Source organism: Desmodus rotundus, chromosome 4 (assembly GCF_022682495.2).
Source record: "Desmodus rotundus isolate HL8 chromosome 4, HLdesRot8A.1, whole genome shotgun sequence".
NCBI lineage: Eukaryota > Metazoa > Chordata > Mammalia > Chiroptera > Phyllostomidae > Desmodus > Desmodus rotundus.
Window position 1 is genome coordinate 27880395 of NC_071390.1, and position 12898 is coordinate 27893292.

Below are 12898 nucleotides of genomic sequence, written 5' to 3' on the forward strand. Positions count from 1 at the left end.
TCTTTCACAAAATCATCTGAATGTGTTTTTTTTTTTAAAGGAAGTTTTTAAACTAACTATTTTTGAAAACTTAACAGCTGTTTTTCATTATTTTGTATTGCTTGCATTTTCATATTTAAATGGCACCTAACTACGGAAAGGCTTATCTATTTTCGGTCATAGCCTTGTTTAACCAGAACGGTTCTAGGAGCCCACACATTAATGGAATGCAGCAGTGGTCCAGCTACTGCAGTGTTTTCAAGCCGTGTGCTACACGACGACACTGCCTTGCAGGACAGTAAGAGACTTTCATTTGTGAAAAGTAGTCCCTACTCCAACAGGTTTGAGGGGGAAGAGATACACCTTTACTCCAGGCATTCCCAGAGCATTTAATGTGCTAATGAAATTCTGAATTTACAAGAGGGACATGATATGCAGGGTTTCCTCAACTAACTTGACTACAGTTTACTTTCATGAGGACTCACCTTCCAAACAACAGTAGTTTAGGAAATGCTGCTTTAAGTTCTGCTTTATAGTCAGTCACTGTTGATTATTAAAGTGTATATTTCCTTTGTCTAAATTCCTATAATCCCCCTGTCCAAACATTTATTTATCAATAAAATAAGAAGCAGTTGGTTTTGGAGCAATGACAACTTATAGCACTATTTTAGTATCCATAATGATGAACAAGATAAATCAGGAAATGTTTATATTTGTTACACCTTTTACTTGAGAAGGCAGAGAAATATGTCATGTATTTTTAGAAACACTGTCATCAAAAATAATTAAAATAGAAAGAAAAATGTACTGCCTTTAAAGAATGTCTGTTTATATGGAACATAAACTTAAGTGGGATGTCTCAATTCCTAATAAGGTGCTTATACAACCAAAAAGGTTTAGTATGGCTAGAAAATCTGCAGTCACTTATTCAACATGTACTGGTTGTTCACTCTGTGCCAGGGACAGTGTCAAGGATGCGCGCAATGGATGTACGGCAGTGAACAAAAAATGGCTTGAGTCTTGTCCTCATGAGCCTGTAGGGCAGCTTTCGCTTTTATATTGCCTATATTGTTATGAATATTTACTCTAGAAATACTTTATTTTTAAACATATCTTTGATGTGGTAAGAGTATACTTAGGCTAGTATTAAAAAAATCTTAACCCCACAACTAATTTGTTAATGAGAGATGGCATGAACCATGAAATATAAGCATACAGTCAACTGGAAGACAATGGAAACCACTTTAGTTTACATTAGAAGCACACACCATTTATGTCTCACAGTTTTGTCTTTTGCAATTATTTTACATTAAAATGCTATGAGATTCAATTATTTTCAATAAATAATGCTGGGTCAGCTGGACAACCATATGAAATAATAAATCTTGAGCCTTACACCCCACACTATGTACAAAAATCAATTACAGGTGAATTATAAACCTAAGTGTGAATGGCAAAACAATGAAACTTTTAGAAGAAAACATAGAAAAATATTTTTATAATTTTAGAGGTAGGCAAAGACTTCTTAAACAGGATATTAAAAAGAACCATAAAGGGAAAGTATGATAAACTGGATTTCATTAAAATTACTAACTTCTGTTCATTAAAAGTCACCACTAAGTGAACAGACAAGCTAAAGAGAGGGGCATATTTGCAATGCATATATTTAACAAAGAACCTATTCAGAATATACAAAGAACTTATAGATCAGTAAGATGTAGACAATCCAATAGAAAAAAAAATGTCAAAAAAATCTGAACAGGTTATTCACAAAAGAGAATATTCAAATGGACAATATGTAAAACAGAGTTCAATTTTATAAGCCATCAAGGAAAAGCAGATTAAAACCACAATGTAAAACTACCATATAGTTTTGCCACTGGAATGGCTAAAGAGGAAGAGACTGATAGTATCAAATGGTGACAAGGATGTAGAAGAACAAGAATTCTTCTAAACTGCTGACTAAAGTATAAGCTAGTATTTTTGCTTTGGAAAACTGCTTCACAGTATCCATTAAAACTGATCACATGCATATCACACCTTGACTCAGCAATTCTACTTGTAAGTAAATTCTTCAACAGAAATGTTGAGTATATGTTTACCAAAAGATATGATTAAAACTCAATCAACTCATATGTCCATCAATAGAATGTATAAATTATGGTTTATTTGTGTAATGGCAAACTACACAGCAAAGGGAATGAATAAACCACAACTACATGTAACAACATGGATAAATTTCACACACAAAATATTAAGCGGAAAAAGGCAGAATCAAAAAGTTGATATTACATAATATCATGTATACGAAGTTCAAAATCAGGCTAAATTTATCTGTGGTATGAGAAGTCATGATAGTGCTTATGCTTGAAGAGGGAGAAGGGTAATTAATGACTGGAAAGAAGTGAACTGAGGGGGGCGCCCTCTTTTGAGGTACTTACTGGTCAAGTTTTCTTTCTTGATCTAGGTGTTAAAGAGGTGTATACAATTTGTGAAAAATCAGCAATGATATACCTATGGTTTGCCTGAATTTGTTATATTTCAATAAAATACTTACTTGAAAAGTTTTATGAGACACAAATTTATTTTGCAAAATTCAAATTCTCTCTCAAATTAGTTTGCCTAAATCAAATACTTGAGGCCCTGGCCTTGTAGCTCAGTTGCTTAGAGCATTGACCAGGATATGCCAAGGTTGCTGGTTCAGTTCCCAGTCAGGGCACATATAACAATCAACCAATGAATGCATAAATAAGTGGAACAACAAATAGATTTCTCTCCCTCCCTAAAATCAATCAATAAAAATATTTTTAAAAAAATAAATCAAATACTTGAAAACAGGACCTAATTCTGGATGGGGGAAAGGAGAATTATAAGATAATTTTTATGACATAAGATTTTAACAGGAAAAAGAAAATGGTATAGTTGCCTCATATCTAGTCTAGTAAAAACCACATAAATGGGTTTCTCTGCAAAGGTATCTAAGGCTGAGTTGACTAGATATTCCCAGATTTTTAAAAGGCTCTTCATATGACAGGTTGTCTGATCCCTCGCTAGTCTTGTAATTTGCTTATGTCCTCTCCAATGTGTGTGTGTGTGTCTATATCAAGTAATACTTGAGACACAATTCACAGCGGTTGAACCCAAATATCACACTTTCATTAATGCAATTTAGGAATTCCGAGCACAATATTGGTACATTTGGAGGTTAACTAAAACTACTAGACCTTTTTTATATTATAAATCAGATTTCCTACAGCCTGTTATTTTTTTAATTTAATTTTAAGGAGTTAAATATAGCACATAATATCTTCCTTGCTGAATTTCACTTTACTGGCTTTGGGCTATCATTCAAGCGTACTGAGAACACTTTGATTCTGTCTTCTGTAGTCTTAGGTAATGCTCCTAGCTTTATGTAATCTATGCATATCATTCATATTTCTTCTATGTATTTATCCAAGTCATTATTTAAAAAAAATTGTTGATCCCAAACTGTCAAATACAGACATCTAGAGGGTGCTGCCAGAGCCCTGACTTAGAGTAGCATTTCACAAAGCCTGTTTCATGTAATACAACCCAAGATGAGTGAGGAAAGTGTTCTGTGATGACTTTGGGAAATGCTGGGTTACTGCAAACTTGCTTAGCCCTTCTAATTCTAATGTACACAGTAAGTCTCTAAGAGGGAATTAGAGTATAAGTGTTTCCCAAACTTACCGTACTTGGAACTTAAAAGGTTTTTTTCCTCATCTTGAGAAATCAGTATTCCTGGAAAAACACCTTGGAAAACACTGCTCTAGGGTGATAACAGTGCCTTAACCAACATTCTCTGGGTAAGAGATTATCTTATTAGCTTCAAGCTCACGTAATTGCACAATTATCCAACCTACTTAAACTTCTTCATACTGTCTAAATGATTATCAAGATATTGTCAAATGCAGCAATAATATATTTTACCAGTCTAACTTATCACAAAGTGAAATAGGACCAGGTAAAGAGGATTTAGTATTAAGATTAGTAAGCCATGGATGCTCAATTTACTATGAGAATTATGTCCAATAAGAAGCTATGAAAGTGAGAGATATATGGTATTTTTAAAGTTTCCCATTAAACTGGCTACACTTAAAAACAAGTTTTGGTGATTAAAAACGAATTTTTAGTTACCTGGATAACTCAGTCATAAGGGACACCTCATTTTCCAGTGACATTTAGTGAAATATTTCTACTTGTTAAGAATGAACTATAAAAAAATTATCACTAAATACTATGTATTATATAGAGCCTTATAAAAATAATTTTTAAGTGTTAAAGTTTTCATACATTGTCAAGGGAATTTTACATATTCATCTGAAATCTATTTAAAAGACTGTGTTTAACAAATACAATTTCACAAATAAGCAAACAGACACATACACGTACATCAAAGTCCTTCATCATTTGGTGACTTAATTTCAGAACTGGGGGTTCGAAGATGATAGGCTTTACTTGTAAAAAGTTTACACGCACTCATCACGTTCGAATAGCACACTGAAAATTGATCGAGGCAGTATAGGCACACAACACAGTACCAGTACTGCCAATCCCCCACATTGTCTTTTGGGGCAGTAGGCCTTAAGATATTGTTGAGATAACTGGCTTCCATTAGCAAGCATGTGATTGGCAGAATGATAAAGTCTTTTCACTCACAGGTCAGCTATTTCCTTTTCTTTAGAAGAGGGCAATTCTGATGATCCATCTTTTAGCTAGTCTCTCATTGAGTCCCAATTCTCTTGCCTTCAGCTTTGATATGCTTCTAACTTTCCTCTCGTATCAGCTCATACTTGTCATCAACTCCTCTATTCAGAACAGCAAATATCAGGAGTTTGACCTCAGGGCAAAGTCCGGGTGGGCAGGTAAAATTTGACCACTGGACCTACTTCCTAATCTTTCATACCCAGCAATTCATGAAGCAGTATCAAATTCAAACTAAAAAACAGAAGCATGACCCCTTATAAGTACTATGAAAAGGGCTCTTTTGCCTTTCTAAGTATACTTGAAAAGAACTGTCAGCCACCCTATTAAGACAGAAATGGATCACAGACTAGAAAAAAAGAAGGAGAAGTGTAGAAACTCAACTGAAATGTAAATAAAAGTGTTAACACCCTCTTTATGTTTGGTGATAAACTACTTTATATAAAAGTGTTAAAATAATATGCTATGAAATATCATTATAAAGTCAGGAACATAACACCATTGAAACTTTAAGGCATCCTTATTTAAATAATCACTGACATCTGATACAAAAAGCTTGTATCACTTCATATGAGACTTTAGTTTTCAAGACTAATTTTATTTTTGGTCAATCCCCATACTTGGCCTTTCACCACTTAACTGTTTATAAAATAATTTCAAAAACAAATATAGGTGAAACATTACTACCCTTTATCAAGTTATTAAATCCAGACCTCTGAAATCATGAAATTCAAGTTATGTCACAGCGGTCCAGCAGCTAAAGACAAGAATTAATTGCAACTTTTTGTTTTAGAATATAAAAGATTAAGAATAGAGTGTGGTTACATTTTAACATTCATAGTCAGGGAAAATGATTTTAAGCTCCTTTTAAAACTAAAAGAAGTAACACAAAAAATTAGGTCATCAAAATTTTCTAGCCACTAGTCACTTCCAATGCATATTAACTACCATACTTTATAATTGTGTTTTACATAAAATAGAGTTTTCTACATAAATCCTTTTTATATTTTATTTTTAGAGAGGGGAAGGGAGGGAGAAAGAGAGGGAGAGAAACATCAATGTGTGGTTGCCTCTCTCATGTCCCCTTCTATGGACCTGGCCTGCAACCTAGGCATGTGTCCTAGACTGGGAATCGAACTGGTGACCCATGGGTTCACAGGCCTGCACTCAATCCTCTGAGCCACACCAGCCAGGGCCATTTCTATATAAATCTTTGAACAGTTCTACATGTGTTATGGTATATTTTGGAATTCTAAATATTTCATAATAGATTTTTTTATTCACTTAAAAGTCTCTTAAAGAAATTACATTGATGAGGAAGTCAACCAGGACTTAATGCCTCTAAGTGCACATACTTGAAAAGTAAATTCAACCAAAAAGACTTGAGATGTTTATTAATATTTATAAGTATGGCTTAATAACAATTCCCTAGTGAGCTATATGCTTGTAAAGAGGCCTTAACTGTCAAATGATGATTGTCTTTGAAGGAAGAAAGTACTTGGGATCAGAGTTTTAATCTGCATTAAACCAACCACTTATCTGGACAAATCAAGGAAACAGAATCCTCATCAACAGTTTCATAAATTATGTGGTGCTATTCATAATCCTACAGTGAGATTACAAAGTAGTTAACACCATACAGATTCATACAAAACAGAAAATATCACATATAAATTCACTGTCAAATTCTTTTTTTAAAATAAGTTTTTAAAAAAGATTTTATTTATTTTTATTTTTAGAGAGGGGAAGGGAGGAAGGAGGAGAGAGAGAGAAATATCAATGTGTGGTTGCCTCCCATACTCCCCCAACTGGGCACCTGGCCCGAAACCCAGGCATGTGCCCTAAACTGGGAATGGAACCAACGACCCTTTGGTTCTCAGGCCGGCACTCAATCCACTGGGCAACACCGGCCAGGGCTAAATGTCAAATTTTCTGTGAAAACATTATTTGTATGTAATGGGAGCTATCTTCAAGTCACATATTCTTTGGATTGGAGAACATTTCATATTATTGCAATAGGGAAACTTACCCCAGTAAGTGGCCATAACCTAACTGGGAAGCGAATATACAATGAAACCTATTTCCAACTTGCAAAAGGACTCCGTTTCCTATATCAGATCATCTTGTTCAGGGTAATAAGACTGTAACAGAGAGCATTCCTTCTAAAGGAAATGGATCTAACTTCAAGAGAAATAACATTCTGGTAAACTGGAGTGGAAATTCAGAGTCTACCTTCTTCATCTTCTACTATCTTCCCCCATTTAGTGAGGCTAGTCATCCAGAGATCGAGGTCATTCATAAGTGTTCCTTGTTTGGCATCATATGTACACGAACACTGCTTGCCAACAAAAATAAATATGAATAAATTTTATATGTTCAGTGTTGTACAAACACAACTGAGAGTCAGAATGGCTTTTTCAGTTTCCTTCTAAACCAGACTTGAAGCTATATACCATTTATTTCTACATGACTCACTGTCTTATAAATATTCCTAACCAGCCCTGACTGGTGTGGCTCAGTGGGTTGAGCACCGGCCTGAGAACCAAAGGGTCGCTGGTTCGATTCCCAGTCAGGGCACATGCCTGGGTTGCGGGCTGGGTCCCTGGTTGGTAACTGGTCGATGTATCTCACACATCAATGTTTCTCTCCCTCTCTTTCTCCCTGCCCACCTCTCTAAAAATAAATAAATAAAACCTTAAAAAAATAAATAAATAAAAATATTCCTAACCAGATTGTGGGTGTTTTGCTAAAGGATTTGAAAGCTCTGTAAAGATGAAACTATTTCTTATATTATCTTTCTGTCTATTCCAACCACACCTCCCCTCTCTAGATAATCAGTACACAGTAGTCCATAAATACTTGCTGAACACTGGTTTGGAATTAGAGCAAAAAGAGCTCTACTCTCAAACATTTCCTGAGTTCAGAGCTCCTTAACTGCTCAAATGGGCCCTCCTCTAAACATCACTGTGATAAAGTCTATTCATACCAGTGGTGGAGCCTCATCTCCAGTCATCTCCATTCCCCAAAGGGGATAGGACCATAAATAGACCGATAGCACAGTGTCTTTGTTTTAAGCCCATCTCCACTTGGTTCTTCTTGCCAAGGGCGGCAGTCACTCCTGTTGTCATTTCTAGCACTCCCGAGCCCTTTCACTTGGATCCACCCCTCCTCCACACTCTTGTGCCTCCCAGCTTTATTAAGCTCCTTAATCCTAGGATTAAGAAAGAGAAAGAAAAAGGAGGAGGGGGAAGAGAGAAGAAAGGAATAAGAAGAAAAAATTGGGGGGAGGTGGAAAAAAGGTAACAGGAGGGAAATAAAGAAAATGACAATAGGGTAGAGGTGTTAAAGAGTAGTAAAATGAATAGGAGAGGTTCAAAAAATATCATATTGTTACTACACTATGAACTATGTACTAGAAAAGAATTATATAAATGTATAATTACCTTTTTAGTTTTATCCTTTCTGGAGGCATATAGAAAATTTATGAAAATAGCATTCTTTACCACTGACAAAATTTTAAGCAAGAGGCTCCTATGTAGTTTGTAATAATTTACATTTAACTTGGGTTCTGACACTAATGTTCTACACCACCAATTTTCATACATGACCATGAAATCATTAAGGAATAACTTAAAATTCAAGTGTCATTAAACCAAAGTAGAAAGTCATTATTTAGTCACGTGCCTAGCAGGTAATAATTACATTAAATATTCACCAATGAGAATGTTCCATGAAGCTGAGGCACTGAATGAATTTTCAGAAAGAGGGCCAAATATGTAGTTATCAAAGCAGCACTTTTCTAAAGACAGGTTGTTTCAAGGCAAACAAGCATTCCTGTAGCATTGAAAGAAAAGGTAAGGGACAGAAGGCAGTAAGTGAGAAGTACATTATTATATCTTACTTGTCTGAGGTCAATGAACGCCAGCTGCAGGGTCTCTCCTTGGAATCCTGGCACAGGTTCAGAGCTGGCAAACACTATTTAAAAAAGAAGAAGAAAAAGAAGGAAAACAAGATTGCAAAATATACAAGGGTCTAACCGCTAAATTAATTTCTACTCATTACAAACGTATTATAATATTTACACGTAACCATTTCAAATGAAGACTATTTATAACCTTCAGTTTCCACTACTGAGAACGTTCTCCACACCCATTACCACAAATATTTTAATAATTTTAAACTTCTAATCTGCCATTTAATCACTATAATCCTTAATTACAATAAATTTAGAATGGTTATCCTACATGAAATTCAAGGTAGTAATAAACTTCAATCAAGAGAAGTTTTCTGAGTCTTTTTAGCCTTAGGTGAATGATTATAGAAGCATTTTGAAACTACACCAATTCCATGGCTGTCAGCATATCTCAAAACATCTGCTTTGTTACAGAATATGCTCTATAAAAATCCTACCTCTAACTAACAGCAATAACAGGCAGACACGTAAGAAGTCAGCTTTATAGGCAGACAACAGGTAAGATGTTCTAAGTAGCAAAATGGGGATGATGTAGGAATGTTTGTTCAGATCTTTTAATAATTCTTCCATAAAGGAACCACACCTTTTTAAAAATTAAAAGATTTATTAACAAAAGATTGAAAACATATTTCAGAAGATTTTTTCAACATTTTTTTGTACTTAAAAAATTGTAATACATAGCTTGTTTAGTTAACATGAAGACACGTTAATGCTAATACTTTTGAAGACAAAAGACTTGGCTCATAAAAAAGACCCTATCATTTTACACTAAGCTTCCCTGATAACAATAGGAATGCCTGCGATCATTCTCCCTCCCCATTAATATCTGGGTTTTCCTAGAGAACATTACAGATTTTCCATTTGTGAATTGATCTGAGTCAGTGTTTTAGAAACTATTTAAATTTTCAGCCTATACCATTCTTAGAATAACAAAAATAATTCTTAAGTTTAGTGCGTTCTGTGTAAAATATAGTTTAGAAAGGCTCAAAATCAACAATTAAAAATAAAAAATATATAAAGCCTAGCATAGCTTAACTTATCTGGCATTTTTGAGGTCTGAAGAATTCAAAATGTTTTTGTTGCTGTTATTTTTAAGATGATGATAATTTTTGCTCTAAGCATCAAAACATTTTTAAATCTTAAGCATTTTTGATTAAATTTTAAAGTATAATATAATACTTCCCCCCTTTTTGGATTATACTAAATGTTATCTGAACTTTTCTTAATTATCTGGATCACCATTAAAACCATTCTTACATGCACAAATATCAAATCATTCTATTGTATACTTGTAACTAATATAATGAATGTCAAGGATACCTTGATTTTTTAAAAGAAAACCTATAGAAAGTTAAAAAAGAAAAAAAAGCCCTATTTTTAATTCTTAGACTACATTTCCAGGGCTGCTATGGTATTAAGAACTGTTTTGTATTCTTATTACATCAAACAGCTCAGAATGCTGTGTTGTTCGAATTGTGTCTGGCTTAAATTCTTTTCTAACTTTTCTCTTGCGGTTGTAACATAAATTCTTTCTCCTTGTTCTCTCACTCATCTCTTACTAATATGCTATCTTTAATATTCTTGATCTGCTAAGTGTCTAGAGAACAAGCAAATACAGCCTGAGCAAGAGCCCCTCCCACAAGTAGGATGAATGGGTTTTACATATGCCTTTGAGTATATAGTATGTACCTGTTGATTACTAAGAGGTGCACCATTTCCCCACCCCCAGTTTATTGGTTCTCTGCTAGGTTGTAGTTATGCTCATTAGATAGATGACTACTCACCTTTCTCAGGCCCTTTATTTCCAGAAAACTAAGATTTATTGAGCAAATCTAGACACACTTTTCATTATTTAGTATCATTTACTCACATCACTGTTTTTTCATACAATAACAAATGGCATAATCTCACACTGTGGCAACCCCACTACCCCTACCATGTCCCAGATAACTGAGCTGCCTTTCTCTAGTACCATCAGGTTTTAATGAAAAAAAAAAAAGCAGCATTATAATAGCTTATTAAAAGTAAAGGTGTTTTTTAATTTTTAAAAATCCTTTCTTTGGACCAGTCAGCATATTGTTGGCTTTTCTGGCCACCCTCCTAGGCTACTGTTTGCAAGTAAGAGTTAACTATGAAACTATGAATCCCTACTGGTTTCCAACCAAGGCTGTAAATGTTAGCTTTGCTTCTACCATCTCCACATATACACATGCATATGAAAATAAGGGCTTTTTATAACCCATTGAGACTTACTTTATATATGAGGCATAAAAATCGGCTCAATTTCAATTATATTTGCAATTACTAGCTACTTAATCTCCCAAAGTTTTTCTACAATGAAGATAATCTGTCATTTTTCTTCTCCTTCAGTTCCTGTTTAAGATGGTATAGTTTATGCCCCATTGCTTGGCATTAAACCAAAGAGCTTAGTGTCAAAATTGTAAGTGCCATAAACTTATGTAGCACTTTAAATTTACAAAGTACTTTCTCACACACTATCTGCTTTGATCATCACAATAATTTATTTTAGTGAACGGGGCATAAATTCTTGCAGCTACAAGAAATGTCCTCTTTGAAATATCTCCATCAATCCCTTGGAGGCTCAGTTTAAAAGTTACCCAGTTCTGCCTGGGCTAGTGTGGCTCCGTGGACTGAGCGCCTGCTTGTGAATGAAAAAGTCACCAGTATGAATACCAGTCAGGGCACAGGCCTGGGTTGCAGGCTAGGTCCCCAGTTGGGGGCATGTGAGAGGCAACCAACAGATGTATCTCTAGTACATCAGATATTTTCCTCCCTCTCTTTCTCCCTTCCTTCCCCTCTCTCTCTGAAAAATAAATAAATAAAATCTTAAAAATAAAAAGTGATCCAGTTCTTCATTTATAGTGTAGAACAATAAATGTGAGGTGACTTGCCCAGGATTACATAGTTAATTCAGACCTCCTGGCTGACCCAGGATCTGATTAAGTGTTCGGCCTCTCATCTTTTACCTATCTCTCACAAGACCCTAACCAATATGGGAGCAAAACTCACTAGTTTATAGCTCTCAGGACTTTTTCTTAAAAAAAAATTTTTGTTTTAAGAAATAGAAGGCAACTGAGCAGTCTGAGAATCATCTGGCAAAGAGAATATTTGTAATTATATACTATTCAATTTATCAATGGCTTAATTTTTTTTCCAATGCAGGCAATCAATTATTTGTTTCTACCTTCAAAAATATGTTGAGTCTGAATCTGTCTCTACCGTATTAAAACTATCATCATTTCTTCCTTGGATTACTAAAATACACTTCTGTCTCATCTCCCTGTTTCTCTCCACTTTTCCCAGTGTGCCTTATGGAAGATGTAAATGTGATTTGTGTCACTTCAGAGCTTAACATCTTTCAATGGTTCTCCATCATCTTCACAATAAAACAAGACAATTAAGATCCTTTATAATCTGGCCTTTGCGTATCTCCCAAGACTCATCTTTTACCACTTCCCTAGGGGCACCTTTTAATCTCCATACCAAACTCCCTGCATCTCCTTACACACGTCACAGTCTCTTTGCACATTACCGTCGATAGTTCTGCCTGAAACATCCTTCTGCTTCTTCTTTTCCATTGAATAACTCTTATTTATCCTTCCATTCAATCACCATATTCTATAGAAAACTTCCACTACCCTGCAGACTGGGCTAGGTCTCTCCATTGTGCTCTCATTGCAACTTCCTGTGTGCTGCCTAAATACACCATCCACTTTTTAAAAAAGATTTTATTTATTTATTTTTTAGACAGAGGTGGAAGGAGAAAGAAAGGGAGAGAAACATCAATGTGTGGTTGCCTCTCACGTGCTCCCCAATCTGGGTGGGATCTGGCCTGCAACCCAGGCATGTGCCCTGACTGGGAATTGAACTGGCAACCCTTGGGTTTGCAGGCCAGCGCTCAATCCACTGAGCCACACCAGCCAGGGCCACACCACCCATTTTGACATCTTGTAATTGTTTATCTATCTGGGTCTTTGTACCAGACCATGAACTCCCCTAAGGTAAGCAATATATGAGGTTTATCTGGAAAAAGTCCAGCCATTGTTAATATAACGTGAACAGTTTGTACGACATCAATGTAACGTGGCAGTTAAGGAGAGTGGACTGGAATGTGCATGCATGAACAATGACAACTTCACTGTACTATAGTCAGTGGGGGCGGTAAACGCCATTGACTGAACATGTGTGCTGCATGGCCAT

At 35.3% G+C, this 12898-nt stretch overlaps 1 protein-coding gene across 4 annotated transcripts in view; it reads right to left on the reverse strand.

The window, feature by feature from the left end:
* The window catches only part of EXOC6 (exocyst complex component 6), a 200377-nt gene that overhangs the window by 21744 nt on the left and 165735 nt on the right, over positions 1 to 12898 (reverse strand). For all 4 annotated transcript variants that reach the window (XM_045197754.3, XM_024563410.3, XM_053922536.2 and 1 more), the window contains one exon: positions 8606 to 8679. In XM_045197754.3, coding sequence (XP_045053689.1) covers positions 8606 to 8679 — 74 coding nt within the window. The remainder of the gene's footprint in view (positions 1 to 8605; positions 8680 to 12898) is intronic.